Source organism: Hylobates moloch, unplaced genomic scaffold (genome assembly GCF_009828535.3).
Source record: "Hylobates moloch isolate HMO894 unplaced genomic scaffold, HMol_V3 SCAFFOLD_23, whole genome shotgun sequence".
NCBI classification, from domain to species: domain Eukaryota; kingdom Metazoa; phylum Chordata; class Mammalia; order Primates; family Hylobatidae; genus Hylobates; species Hylobates moloch.
In genome coordinates, this window is record NW_026652298.1 from 15,249,155 (window position 1) to 15,264,889 (window position 15,735).

Below are 15,735 nucleotides of genomic sequence, written 5' to 3' on the forward strand. Positions count from 1 at the left end.
GATGGATACAGGAAGATTCAATATATATACCATTTATATTTTCTTATTTTTACTTTTTTAAATTTAAAAATATGGCACACCTCACAAATTTGTGTGTCATCCTTGCACAGGGGCCATGCTAATCTTCTTATTCCAATTTTAGTATATGTGCTGCCGAAGTGAGCACACCATTTCTATTTTCCACTGATAAAAGTTTTCTTAAAAATCCCCTAATTCAGGAATTTCATGGTTGTCTCTTTAAGGTGATTATCATGAAACGTAAATCAATTATGACTTGTCAGAAAAAATACCTAAAAATAAAGTACAGTACATTACCTTTGTAAAAGTGACAGGGATGCTGGCATCCAACTGAATGTGATCTGCAACTTCTGTAAACTGCTGCTGCTGTTTCTGCAATGTTTCCAGTAACCTTGTAATTTCCTGTTTTGCCAAGACAACTCTACAATCATCCTATAAAAGGCAAAACAATATTTCTTATAAACTTTTTATAAGAAATAAGGAAAAGAGACTTATATTACCAACTCACAATAAAAGCAGTTTTAACATTATAGTAGTCAAAGTTAAATGTAAATTTGACAAGAATAATAATTGGGCATTAATAAATAATTTAAGGATCTAGCAACAAAAGAATGGATAAATTGTAGCATATAGATAAATGGAACACTACATCACAGTGAGAATAAACCATAGCTACAAGTGATGATAGAAATTTCACAAACAATGTGCAGTATAAGAAGACATGGCATGGAGAATTCATACTGTATGATTTCATTTAATTACCAAAACAACCAAAATTAAGATACACATTAGAAGTCAAGATAGTGGTTTATCATGGTGGGAAAGGCAGGTAGTGGCCAGAAGTGAGTATGAGGGGACTCCTGGGGTACTGACAATGTTCTGGTACTTGATCTGAGTGCTAGTTACACATTAATGATCAGTCTGAAAATTCAGCCAACTGAATACTTATGCATACATTTCTGTATCTATGTTCTACGTCTATAAAAAGTTTAAAAAATAATTTCAGATATACGTGTATTCGTTAAAACAAATAAAGAATACAGGTCCACTCCTCAAAGTTAAGAACTTTCCAGTTTCTTGAATATTATTCCACACTATCTATACATATACCAACATAGTCTTTATATGAAAGAGATCTCCCAATAATATGCAAGCTCCATGAGAACGGCAGTATTATGTTTTTGCTCACTGTTAGATACTCATGTTAGTTGACAGCAATTCCACTGTTTCAGTTGTTCAGGACAAACGCTGAAGTCATTATTGCTTTCTCTTTCCCACATGCCCTACATACAATCTGTTAACAAATCCTTTTGAACATCCAGAATCTGGGCACTTCTAATCCCCATTACCCAAGCCACTATTACCTCTCACCTGGAATTCTACAACTGCTGCTTAACTGTTGAATTCCTTCCTTCCATTTTTGCCTTCTTTCAATCTATTTTAGACACATAGGCCAGAACAATCCTTTTAACACATAAGATTAAGTCACTCTTCTACTCAAAACTCTACAATGGTCCTCCTATCCCAATCAGTAAAAGCTGAAGTCCACCCAGGCATGGTGGCTCACACCTGTAGTCCCAGCACTTTGGGAGGCCGAGGCAGATGGATCACTCGAGCCCAGGAGTTTTAGACCAGTTGGGCAACATGGCGAAACTCTTTTGAACACAAAAAATTAGCTGGATGTGGTGGCTTGACCCTGTAGTCCCGGCTACTCAGGAGGCTCAAGCAGGAGGATCACTTGAGCCCAGGAGGCAGAAGGTATAGTGAGACAAGACTGCATCACTGCACTCTAGCTAGCCTGGGAGCAAGACCCTGTCCCCAACCCACTTCTCCCGCCCCCGGCCAAAAAAAAAAAAAAAACAAACAATTGAAGTCCTTATAATGCCTCCCAGGGCCTTCCTTACATATAATTCTCTATTAACCTCTGATTTCAGCTCCTATTACTCTGTCCTTCGCTTATTCTACTCCAGTCAAGAGGCCTATTTTCCTGTTCCTCAAACATACCAGGCATGCTGCCCTAGGGTTTTTGCTATGAACATTTCCTCAACTAGAATGATGTTCTTCCAGTTACGGCCTGAACGAATTCCTTCAACTTTTTACTTGAATCTTTGCTCAAATCTCACCTTCCCTCAATAATGCTTACCCTGACTACTCTACTTAATAATGTAATCTGCTGTACAAACACAAACATGTAGTTGCAGAATTCTTTTTTGATTAGCTCTCAGAACTTTCTAACATATAGTATAATTAACTTACTTAGATATGGTTATGGCTTATTGCCTGTCTTCTTGCTAGAATGCTAATTTCACAAGATTATGGCTTTTTGCTTATTATGTCCACTGATATATTTTAAATACATGGCATATGTTAGGTACTCAATACATATTTGCTAAATGAATAAATTATCAGCATCCAGTATCATGCCAAGAACTTTAGATGATGCATAATTTGTTTAGAGTGGATGGATGATTAAATTATGTTCTCAGAATTGAAGATCAATTTGTGATGTTCCATCCATTTCTCTGTTCAATTTTCTCTGTAGTGGGAACTTTAAAGAACAGTGGTTAGTATTCTGTAGTTATAAAATAGAACAAAACTAATAGGTCCATATGAAAAATGAACCCAAGACCTTGATTTTTTTGCATTAACATAGATAATACTGTATCATTAAAAATTACCAGTTGATATGGTTTGGCTCCATGTCCTCACCCAAATCTCATCTTGAATTGTAATCCCCACATGTCAAGGGAGGGACGTGATTGGATTATGGGGGCAGTTTCCCTCATGCTGTTCTCATGATAGTGATTAATCATGACATCTGATAGTTTTAAAGTGTGGCACCTCCCCTTTGCTCTCGCTCTCTTTCTCTCTCTCTCTCTCTCCTGCCATCTTGTAAACAAGGTGCTTGCTTCCCCTTCGCCTTCCCCCATGATTGTCTAACTTTCCTGAAGCCTCCCCAGCCATGCAAACCTGTAAATTAAGCCCCTTTCCTTTATAAATTACCCAGTCTCAGGAAGTACCTGTAGAGCAGTGTGAAAATGGACTAATATACCAGTCATTTTGGCATAACATTTCAGAAACTCTAAAACACTTAAATATTTCAGCAACTATGAACATACTTTTTCATAAAATAAAAATGAAAATACTTTTAAGTGTTCAAGTAAATATGATTTAGGACACGACTCCACTCTGATTTTGCTGTGTAGCTTCATTATCCGCCGTGAGTTAAACATGTATTTATTAAGCTCTTTCAATCTAGATGCAAAGAATTTAGTGACACAATGATGAACAAGATGCATCAAAGATGAACAAGGTCAGCATCTAAAACACATAGGCATATTGTGTCATTCAAGGTCAAATCAGAAGACACAAATCACACCATTATTTGAATAGAAAGAACTTAAAATAAAAACTGTTAACTAGGTGTAGTTATTAACTAGGTAGCTAAAAGGGCAAAAGGAACTCTGAAGTATTATGGAGGTAGCAAATGTATGAAATAACATAGCTACCACTTCCAGTGCTGAGGGAATAAAAGGAAGAGGTTAGAATTATTAAAACTTAGAAACTTGCAGGAGTGGCTCATGGAGCTGAAACTCAAACCTCCAAGAAGGGTGGTCTCCTCACATGAGTAACTATGCCCCCTCTTGACAGCACCTAACATGGGCCCAGCTGGCAACACAATTATGAGGTCTGTAGAGTTCTAGCCCTAGTATTACAAAATAGAGGATAGAAGAGTAGGTTTGGAGCTGAAAATCAACTTAATAAATAGCATACATATCAACTGTTACAATTCAATGTGGTAAGGACTAAATGATAACCCAAGACTGATGAGGCTATAGACTGGCCACTCTCATGTAAGTGTAATCAGATATTTAAGAGAAAAAGCTCTACAATGGCAAAAGGCTTAGCCTACTCTGATTTGAAATCAACACAATTATTAGCAATATATCAGTGAAGATAACACAGACTGCAGCTTTTCTGAAATTCCTAGGGCAATAGTTATTCTTATACCTCACACTTACGAAAACAGATCCAAAACACAAATGGGTAAAGCTGACATTTGTGTTAGAATAACTGAATCTCATTTATTTAAAAAAGTCAGTCATCTGCAAACTGGGTAACAAATTGCTTATGGTATCTCAACCATCACAAAACATACGTTTGCTCTAACAATGAAGAATCACTGAATTACAGCAGAGGTAGGCAGTACATGCTAGAGAGGCACTCAAAAAAAGACCAACAAATAGAAAGCTTCAAAGAAAGGCAAATATTTAAGCTGGACCTTGAAGGAGAAGGAAGATTTCCACTATTAGAAAAGAGAGATATATGCACTCCAAGCAGAAAAAAAAAAAAAAAACTACATATATGCTTGGCAAAGAAGAGTAAAAGGATTTGGCATAACTGAAGAATGGCAAGAAGTTAGAAGGCCTCAAGAACCCATGGTTTATGGTGGGGAGGGCACATGAACGACACTGATAATTCCACACTAGTGAAATAATTCAAGGTTGCAGACCATTTCCTAAGCACAAAGTTACTGCATACAGAAGACACAAAATATTAATAAAATACACTAATGTATATACCTCTGGTAATTCTCTACTTAAACTTACAACTAAGTCCCTAACCACATTTAAACTACCTACCTGCTGCAAAGTCTTTTCACAATGGAGGCAGGCTGCGGAAACCTCTGATAACAAAATAGTCATATCTTCTTGTTGCTGCCTGAGCCAAATCAATTTTTCACGAACGTGAGCATCAACAACACTTAGAGCCATTTCTTCTTGACGACACAGAGTTTCATGTAGATCATAAAAATAAGCTCGAATACATGACCGGGCATTCTCTGCAGTCCCTGGTACCTAAGAAAATGAAAATAAATTTTAAGCAACTGTAATGTTAATAAAGATTTTACCTGTGAAATATTTAAAATTTAAGCCTAGGCAACATGGCAAAACCCTGTCTCTACAAAAAATAGAAAAAATTAGCCAGGCGTGGTGGCATGTGCCTGTAGTCCTGGCTACTCAGGAGGCTGAGGCGGGAGGATTGATTGAGCCCCAGAAGTCAAGGCTGCAGTGAGTGGTGATCACATCACTGCATGCCAGCCTGGGTGACCGAGCGAGACGTTGTTTAAATACCATCTATATTAAATTCCAAAATATAAATCTCCATGCTAGATCTTTCCCCTAATGCACAGACATTGGAAATTCAACTGTTTATAAATGACATCTCAAGCAAAATGGAATGCCTAATCTCCAGTCTCCCCTATTCCCAAACCTAATTGCCTCTGTCTTGGTAAATGGCAACTCCATCCTTCAGGATGTAGAAGCAAAAACAACTGGAGTCATCATTATCACCTCTCTTTCATAGCCCACTAGTCCCTCAGCAAATTCTGCTGACTTCAAAATACACCCAAAATCTGATCATGCCTCATCACCTCCAAGTTACCTATCCAATCAATATTAACAATTAATCACTAAGACCTATCTATTCTACTTATTTAAAATCTCAAATCCATTGACTTGTGTCCACTCTCGCTACCCTAGTGTATTACAGGCCATAAACATCTCCAGAATTTTAACTAGAAAACTTTAACAACATCCTAATAGGTCTACTTGCTTCCAATTTTGTTGCTCCTCCAATTCATTTTCTGCATTTAAAACAACCTTTCTTAAGGAAAACCTGATTATGTCATTCCTATGTCAATTCTCCAATGGCTCATCACTGTCCTTAAACTAAGTTCTGAACTCCTTAACATGGCTGACAAGATCCTGCATGATTTGGCTTTGAACTCTCCATATCCTCTTTTCTTGTCATGTCCCATTCAATACTTAAAGCTCTAACTACAGTGAGCTTCTTTAAGTCTCTACAATATGTGCAATCCTCACTTCCAAACATTTTAACATATTGTTTCCTTCTTGGGACAACTCATTCCCCGTTCTGCCCTTTTCCCTGACTGAATTTCTTCAAATCTCAGCTTAAACATCATTTCTTCTATAAGGATTTCTCTAACCTCCATAAATCATTGCCCCTGTTTTGTGATGCCAAAGCACCCTGTACTTCTCCTCCATAAAACAGTTACCATATTTCAAACTCTCTCTTTTCCATGATGAATGAGTTCCTGAAAGACAGAGACTTTTAAAAAACTTTCTAATGACTGGTGCAATACTGGCAAATTGTAATTGCCCATTAAATACTTAGTAGAAGGTGAAAATACGAAAAATAAAAAAGAAGAAAGTGAAGAAGAAAAAAAATCCATACATGTTCTGTGTGAGCCATTCCAATTCCATCTTCCACGATTTGTTCTCCTCCTTCAATGTGCTGCACAATTCCAACTAATTTTCTGGAATAATCTGAGATTTCCTCTGTGAAGGTCCGTATGCAGTGAGCCATATCTAAAATTGATGCTCGGATCTGATTAGCTTCTGGTTCCAATACTGAATGCTATAAAATGTAGCATAATTAGAGAAAAGAAGTCATAGTATTGACTAATATAAAAAACTATTTAAATCCCTATTAATACAATAAAGCATCAGCCACAAATGACTTTTATAACACAGAAAAATACTAATTTACTTTCACTCCTTTATAAGAAAACTGCACTGCAAAGAAGTAAGTTAAAATTTGGAAGTCCATTTATTGCTAAACAAGAAACCAAGAGACTATCTCTAAAATTATATCCTAAGTAAGAGCTAACAGACATAAATATTGTCAAAACAATCTGGTGCATTATGAAAACATGCACGCAAATAGAATGTTTGTTTCCTGCTCGAAAGCTATTTTTTTGTGAAGAATCATGACGCCTCTTTGAAGTTTTTTTATAACATTCAGAAATTAAATCTATTTTATTTTCATGCTACCAAACCCAATCATTCATCACTTAACTCTTCTTCAATCCCTACTTTCAGAATAAAGAACCAGGTCAGTGAAAATGAATACTGAGCTGGTAAAGTAGCTACAGTGATCCAATTGATTAATAATTAAATTCATACCTTGTGACCTTGGTGTTTTCCATATTCTTTGCAGACACAGCACATGAGTGGGCTAGTTTGACAACCTTCTTCCAAGCAAACAAACTCAATGGCATGCACCTGGTGCTGAGAGCACATGGTTTTCTCATGAGGTTTATCAGCTAGAGGAACTCGCCTGTGCTTTGCTAATGTCTTTGTAGAATGAGTAACTTGAGAACACTCAGAGCACAAATGAGTTGCACACACAGTGCAATACACAGAGGCAAGGTGAGCTTCATCTTCATCACAACGAATGATGCTCTGATAAACAAAAAATTAATGCCTTAAAATTGAACCCAATCAGTATAACATGACAAATTTTTAAATATAGAATCCCATAATCTTTTTTGCTTAACTGAACAATATTTACATATGAAAATATATTGGTCATTAAGAACAAAGGTCATTCAATACTCATCTGAGAAGCATTCATTTCTACGGATAAGAAGCTATTTCCAAGATTAACTGGCCAATATATGTTATGAATTTGAAGCCAAAAATAAAACTATTCTCATAGATTCATATTTGGTGCAAAGATCTCCTCCACCAAATTCCCTCACTTTACACAAAAGAAACTAAACCATAGAGAAGTCAAAAGTCTTTTTGTAAAACTACAAAAATCTGATATTAAATACATCCCCATAGCTTTAAATATTAGTTGTCATGATGATGTATAGGAAGGACAGAAACACAAATGCTATTTAGAAAATGCAGGAGTATGCATCAGAATTAGCTGTAAGCTTTTAAAAACATAGCTGCCTGGAAGAGAAATTCTTATTTCAACAGGTTGTGGATGAACCCTAGACTTGTACATATTTTTCTAATTATATACCATGTATTTTAATAGCTCCACAGGTGAGTCTATTGCACAACCATGCAGAAAACCACTGATTTAAACAAATAAAAAAAAAATAGGCCAGGCTCAGTGGCTAACATCTGTAATCCCAGCACTTTAAGAAGGCTGAGGCAGGTGATCACTTGAGGCCAGGAGGAAGAGACCAGCCTGGCCAACATGGGGAAAGTCCATCTCTACTAAACATCCAAAAATTAGTCAGGTGTGGTGGTGCACACCTGTAATTCCAGCTACTCAGGTAGCTGAGGCACAAGAATTCACTTGAAGCCAGGAAGTGGAGGCTGCAGGGAACTGAGATGAAGCCTGACGCCATTGCACTCCAGCAAGGGTGACAGAGCGAGACTCTGTCTTAAAAAATAACAATAAACAAATAAATAAAACCTATATGTAAGCATCTAAATATTATTTCTAGTTTTCAGGAATTACAAAAAATAACTAATTATGGAATAATTACTTTTATTTCAAGTAGATAAAAAATTACATGTCAGATAATCAAGAATGCTTTGAACACTTTTACTCAATATTAAAAGGCCATAATTGGAAGGGGAGAAATTTAGTATAAATTTTTTCAAAAATAAAAATGTTGAAATACATCAATGGTGTCATTCTTTATCACATTAAATAAAAAATGAATCCAAAGTGGAAGAGTTTTGTTTGCAATTATGAGAAATGAACATATGTACCATAAAAATTCAGGTCTTCTGTTTCCCAGACCTGACAAATAAATTATCAATTATAATGTCAACATTAGCTAACAGTAATGTCTTTTGAAATAAAGATTAAAGATTTATCACATGAAAGAACTGCATAACTTCTAGAAAACAGTGTTGCAGTTTGAAATTCATTTCACTGATTCACTTTAGTATAAAGAAATCACCATCTAATAAAGAGAAGTGAAAGCAATCCGACATTTTTTTTCCTTGATACAAAATATGTGGTTTGCAAGTTGATCACCAAAATCATTAACTGATATTTACTCCAAATATATTTTTATCCATAACAGCCTACGAAAGCCATGTCCTATAGTACATATGTGCAGCTATGCAAATAATACATAAGTGCTAAAAATATACTTTTACATTATTAAAATCCAGTGTTCATGGATTCTGATATTTACTAGACATCTACCTGTATGGATAAAGAAAGTACATCTATACAAAGTTTAACCTTTTCTTGAAGCTATAACAGTAACAATTCCCTCAGAAGCTACTGCTATCTTTAAGTCATTTTTCCCTTTGTACTAAATGGCCTCTTACATCCAGTTTTTCTTTCTCTCATTGAGTTTTACTGTTGACTAATTTACTTTTGCATCCTCTGCTCTACTGTTGCTTACATATCTTTCTTACTATTCCATAATCTTCTTCCTCTTTTCACTTTATTCTTGGTAGAACTGAATTATGATAAGGAAAAAAAAGTTCACACATAAAGCATAGTTTAGGCATAGGATTTTCAAATAATTCTAGTTTTTTCTCTTGGGAATAGTCTTGTCCTTCAGAACTGTAATGTAATGAAAAGTTGTGTTTCTAGAAATTTACCTGCTGAAATAAATGAGGTAATATTGTGCTAATAATGGCATATATTAAAAGAAAAATTCATGCTCGTAATAAATATTTCACCAAGTATGATCAATACCTCTCCAGATATCCCAATGGATTCTTCTGCAGCTCCATACTGACCAATAGGCCCATTCTGCAGTCGTTCCAAAAGCTCCAATAAAGCAAAATTTTTTTTCAATCCCCAGACACCTGAATCGCCTAGAATACAAAAACAAAAACTAAATCTAACAAAATGGACGATTAATCATTTTACCCATACCTCAAAAGTAATTTCTAATACATATAGTTCAGTAGTTAATAACGTCTAAATTTTCAAAATTCAAATTTCCCCCATTTTTTAATACCAAAATAATTACTTTGTTAATACTCTCTCTTAAAAAAACAGAAGAATCCTTCAGCCTTTCAAGTAGAAACACACTTTAAAATTTATTATTTTTCGGCCAGGCGCTTTGGCTCACGTCTGTAATCGCAGCAGTTTGGGAAACTGAGGCGGACAGATCACTTAAGGCCAGGAGTTCAAGACCAGCCTGGTGAACATGGTGAAATCCCATCTCTACTAAAAATACAAAAATTAGCCAGGTGTGGCGTCAGGCACCCATAATCCCAGCCACTCAGGAGGCTAAGGGACGAGAATCACTTGAACCCGGGAGGTGGAGGTTGCAGTGAGCCAAGATCACACCACTGCGCTCCAACCTGGATGACAGAGCAAGACTCTATCTCAAAAAAAAAAAAGAAAATCTAAATACACGTTAAAAAATTACGGTGGTAAAGGCTGCACAACAATATGAATGTACTTAATGTCCCTAAACTTAGAAATGGTTAAAATGGCAAATTTTATGTTATACATATATTTTGCCACAGTTTAAAAAAATTATTTAAATCTCTTTTACTTTTTTTTTTTGAGATAGAGTCTTGCTATGCCGCCCAGGCTGGTGTGCAGTAGCATGATCTCTGCTCATTGCAATCTCCACCTTCCGGGTTCAAGCAATCCTCTTGCCTCAGCCTCCCAAGTGGCTGGGACTACAGGTGTGTGCCACTACGCCCAGCTGATTTTTTTGTATATTTTGGTAGAGATGGGGTTTCGCCATGCTGGTCAGGCTGGTCTCAAAACTCCTGGCCTAAAGTGATCTGACTGCCTCAGCCTCCCAAAGTGCTGGAATTACAGGTGTGAGCCACCATGCCCAGCCTATTTCTCTATCATTTAATTTTACAAGTCCTATTTTGTCATTGACTTTTACTATATATGCTAAAACAAGCATTTTCAAATACTTTTTGCAGCAACCTACCTTAAGAAATACATATAACATTGTAACCCAGGACAACATACACACTCTTCCTGAACCTATGAATAAAAGCCAGATCCTTTAGCAGAAGGAATACTTGTTATGGTAAACTCCTGTGCAACAAATAACATCTGACATAGCTGCCACCTAATACATATTCATTAAATGAATAAATATATAAAAGGTTGATGGAGTTATTGCCTGCAGGGCTCCCCTTCCTCCTGGCTCTTTAAAAAAAAAAAAAAAAAAAAAAAAAACCATTCTGTGTTGTGGTTCTCCCAAAAAAAACTACACTGAACATATCTATCCTCAGCCTTGCCCCTAGAAGGCTTTCTCCTTAATTTTTAACACATATTCTACAACAAGCTGAGTTCTATCTATTTACATAAAGGTTAAGAAGTACACTAAGTGATCATTTAAAAATATAGTCTTGACAATTTTCTAAATATCCAGTCACTATATAATGAATATATACAAATAAACTTCTAGCATTATTACTAGGTAGTGCCTAATATTTATCACTTAATTCTGTAAGTGTCGAAACAACTCTATAATCTCAATGGCTTAACACAACAAAGATTTATTTTTTGCTCATGCAACATCTCAGGGATTAGGGAAGACAAAAGAGACTCTGTTCCCCACTGACCACAAACAGGGACACAGGCTACCAAGCCTCCATCTGGACCACCTCACTGTAGCAAGGAGAAGAATTTACTTTGAAAATCATAAACCTTCTCTTATTAACTTCTACCTGGATGCTAACACTTCACTTCTGCTTACATTTCACTGATCAATGAACATCACACAGTGATGCGTAAGAGGGCAAGGAAGTATAATTTCACCATATGAGCAGAAGAAAATCAGGAATATTGCTGAACAGTATTAATAACTACTCATATTCTTCTTGGACTAGAGAGAAATTCTGATTCAGGATTCAGAGAAGTCAGAGAGGAGAATGGATGTATTCAGTCTAGTTCCCTGTCATAAATTTCTAGTTTTGTTAAACATTGAGGATAGTAACTCTTCACATTGTGGTATTAATGTAGAGAAGGTAAAGTGCTCTTCAAAAAGGTAGAAGAGCCAGGTGTGGTGGCTCATGCCTGTAATCCCAGCACTTTGGGAGGCTGAGGTGGGTGGATCACTTGAGGTCAGGAGTTCGAGACCAGCCAGGCCAACATGGTGAAACCCCATCTCTACTAAAAATACAAATTAGTCAGGCGTGGTGGCAGTTGCCTGTAATCCCAGCTACTCAGGAGGCTGAGGCAAGAGAATCGCTTGAACCCCGGAGGTGGAGGCTGCAGTGAGCTGAGATCGCGCCACAGCACTCCAGCCTGGGTGACGGAGTAACACTCTGCTGTTAAAAAAAAAAAAAAAAAAAAAAAAGGTAGAAGAAAGGTTCTATCCTCTATTTGAAAAACATTACTATTTCTTTAAGCATAGTTTTTTTGTTTGTCTGAGACCGAGTTTTGCTCTTGTTGCCCAGGCTGGAGGGCAATGGCACGATCTAGGCTCACTGCAACCTCCATCTCCCGGGTTCAAGCGATTCTCCTGCCTCAGCCTCCCAAGTAGCTAGGATTACAGGCATCTACCACCACGCCTAGCTAATTTTTACATTTTTAGAAGAAAAGGGGTCTCACCATTTTGGCCAGGCTGGCCTTGAACTCCTGACTTCAGGTGATCCACCCACCTTAGCCTTGCAAAGTTCTGGATTACAGGTGTGAGCCACCTCGCCTGGCCTAAGTACAGTTTTATATAAAGAAATAGTATGATATATGCATATCTCACAGAATAAAAGACCAAATAAAAGTACAGAGACTTTCCCAATCCCTATTATTTCTTGGCTACTGGTAAGTTAATGCTATCTATAATGTTACTATTGTCCTATATTAGTTGTCAGGCAAATAGACTATTTATATACATCAAAGATCACCAAAACCTTAAAAATCCTTTTCTTTCTCCAGAAAATATTTTAAAACCATGTTTCTTAGCATTTCAAAGTCTTCCAGCCTAAAATTATAGGTACTCTTGCTTCCTTTTTTGGTGGATAAATTATTTTGAATGTGTTCCACTTGAAAAATAGTATGAATATATTAAAACTGTCTTAGATAGTGCAACTGACCTGGAAAAAAAAATGGCAACCTTAAACTCTTTTGGAGAAAACTCCTGTATCAAAAAGAGTAAACTTACAGAACTTACGTTTGTGAAATAACTGTTCAAATGTTAGTAAATGCTATTATTTCCAAATCTGGTACCTGAAAATAACTTAGTTTGAAATATATAAAGAAAAGTTTTAAAAGTATACAGAAAACTGCAAAAAAAATCCACAAACCCTTCAAACTCATTTTACCAGAAAATAAAGAGGAATTATCACAAGCTACAAACACTTCTGTCCTTGATATTAGTAAATAAAAACACGCTGAGACTCAAATGACTTATCTGTATTTTCATTATTGGCTTATTTATTTGTTAAGAAAATATTGTTCTATTGGGTTTATGGCTTCAGGCAAATGATTCACTCTGTGACACACATTCTTATTTATTTGAATCAGGGTAGCACGTTTTTCTCAGGTGTCTTAAAGCTCTTTACAGATAAGTATTGAATATAAACATCTCAGAAGATAAAATAAAATTAGTAACTAAGAGTGAGATAGTTTATAGCTTGAAGATTATTGACCTTAATAGAAACTCAGGCTTTCTGAAACTTTCTGGGAATTTTATCATTCTAAAAATCAAGTGGAAGGAAATTGTTTTCTATGACATTTGCATTACATGAACAATTTTCAATCTTGAATCCATACAAATACTTTTCCTACCTAGGTCTGTTACTTGTCGATCAAATGGGCAACGGATTGCTCTTCCATGAAGAGGTAGTCGAGTGAGACAGTCATGACAGACGGTATGGCCACAAAGCAAAAGGCGAGGAACTTTGTCTCCTTGCAAAGAAAAGACGTCTTCACAAACTCCACACTCTAGCACCTAATATTTGAAAAGGAAGGATGTGCTCTTTAAACAATTTTAAGAGCATATATATTTTAGGTATATAAGAAAATTCACCTAATATATTGAATCAACATAGTTACTTTATTCCTCTATGAAAAAAAACTATGTAGGTTGTGAAATCTTAAATCACTTTAAAGTCATTCCATTTGACAGACCCTGCCAAAATTATATCATAATGAAATATCTTTGAAATACTAAGTGTTAGGGGCAAAGATGCTGTAAATTAACATCTTTGTTATCTTTTGAAAATTATGATTTCAGTCATTATATCTGAATGTGTACAAACAGTATGTAATTCTACTGAAGGTGGGTTCTTAAGCAATTTCTCTGCAACTACCTAACCCATCATTAATTTCAACACAAATAAACTATCATTAATTTCAACAAAAATAATCTAAAATATGTGCTGAGATAACAATTACCCCTGTAAATGATAAAGAACTTGTTAAGAAAAGACAAGTAACTTTCAAGTAACTTCTACTATCTAATGTACATTAAATACAAAGGCAAAAAAGCAATCACCTTAAACTTAAATTTCAATTCCTGTTCTCTATCAATAAATATAGCTCTGAATTAGAAACTAGTTTGTCTTTCTAGCTCTAGTTACAGACACATGACTTGCACAAGGCTACAGTCAGTCAAAAGAAAGGCCATTTATCAGCATATTCTGATTCTCAAGTCCGTAAGTTTATGTTTTACAAAGAGTCAACAAATTGTATTTATAGCAATAAAGCATTTTCAGCACTTATTTCTAAGTATATTTGTAGTGTTTCATACCTTGAGTTAATTTTTTTTTTTAAATACTCACACTGTACTATTCAATCATACCTCAAACTCCTGTCATTCAAGACCTGCTACAATCTGGTCCCTGTCCTATTGCTTCACTGCCATACTTCTGACCCTATGCTCCAACTATATTCAACAGCTTATAGTTCTAAGAACATGAGAAACTGTTTCATGTCTCTTCATGCTAACACTGAGGAAAGGACTATACTTGTCCTTTGGGCCCCCATGTACTCTGTATAAGCGTCTACCCTAACACCCAAAGCACTTTAATACCTTGGTCTTTTAGCCCGTCTTTCCCTGCTGGACCAAAGAACCCTCAGGAACTGGGTATTTTAAATACTAAGTACCTACTGCTTACATAAAGTCCAGTAAAATAATTTAAAAACAATTAAGCTCACCATCATCAAACACACAACACAAGGTAAAAAACAGAAAACCCAAGGTAGAAATCAGACTAAATCTACCATGATTTTAAACCTAACTCTACAATTAACTTGGACTTAGTGCTTGAGATGCAAATATCTTTCACCATACAGTGATAATTCATAATTGCTTTGCATCTTATTATGGTTCAAAAGAAATTTAAATTTAGTCCTTCAATGTAAATAAGGGTTTGAGAAGAGAAAAATGAATAAAAATAAGAAACATAATATTGTTCACAGAAAAGATGAAAATTCTTTACACGAAAAGATGTTCAATCTAACTCATAATAAGAAAAATGCAAATTAAAGCTAGGCACAGTGGCTCATGCCTGTAATCCCAACACTTTGGGAGGCCGAGGCGAGTGGATCATCTGAGGTCAGGAGTTCGAGAGCAGCCTGGACAACATGGTGAAATCCCATCTCTACTAAAAATACAAAAAAATTAGCCGGGCATAGTGGTGGGTGCCTATAAGCCCAGTTTACTCAGGAGGCTGAGGCAAGATAATCGCTTGAGGCTGGGAGGCGGAGGTTGCAGTGAGCCAAGATCACGCCACCGCACTCCAGCCTAGGTGACAGAGTGACACTCGGTCTCAAAAAAATAAAGAAAGAAAAATGCAAATTAAAGCTACATCAAAATACTTTTTTCAGATTAGATCAAAAATGTCGGTAACACTTTGTTAGTGAAGGTGTAGGAAAGCAGACACTCTCATACATTACTAATTGCTATGAAATGTTTATTGAGCAATACAGCTTCTATGGAGGGCAACTTGTCAATATTTACCAAATTTAAATAACTCAGTAATTCTAGTT

At 36.0% G+C, this 15,735-nt stretch overlaps 1 protein-coding gene and 1 pseudogene across 5 annotated transcripts in view; both read right to left on the minus strand.

The window, feature by feature from the left end:
• TRIM23 (tripartite motif containing 23) overlaps positions 1–15,735 on the minus strand; it is a 36,086-nt gene that overhangs the window by 14,631 nt on the left and 5,720 nt on the right. For all 5 annotated transcript variants that reach the window (XM_058433869.1, XM_058433870.1, XM_058433871.1 and 2 more), the window contains 6 exons: positions 13,531–13,693; positions 9,511–9,632; positions 7,008–7,286; positions 6,277–6,459; positions 4,662–4,877; positions 316–450 (listed from right to left, as the gene is read on the minus strand). In XM_058433869.1, the coding sequence (XP_058289852.1) occupies positions 316–450; positions 4,662–4,877; positions 6,277–6,459; positions 7,008–7,286; positions 9,511–9,632; positions 13,531–13,693 (1,098 nt within the window). The remainder of the gene's footprint in view (positions 1–315; positions 451–4,661; positions 4,878–6,276; positions 6,460–7,007; positions 7,287–9,510; positions 9,633–13,530; positions 13,694–15,735) is intronic.
• On the minus strand, positions 66–166 carry LOC116462796 (U6 spliceosomal RNA; annotated as a pseudogene).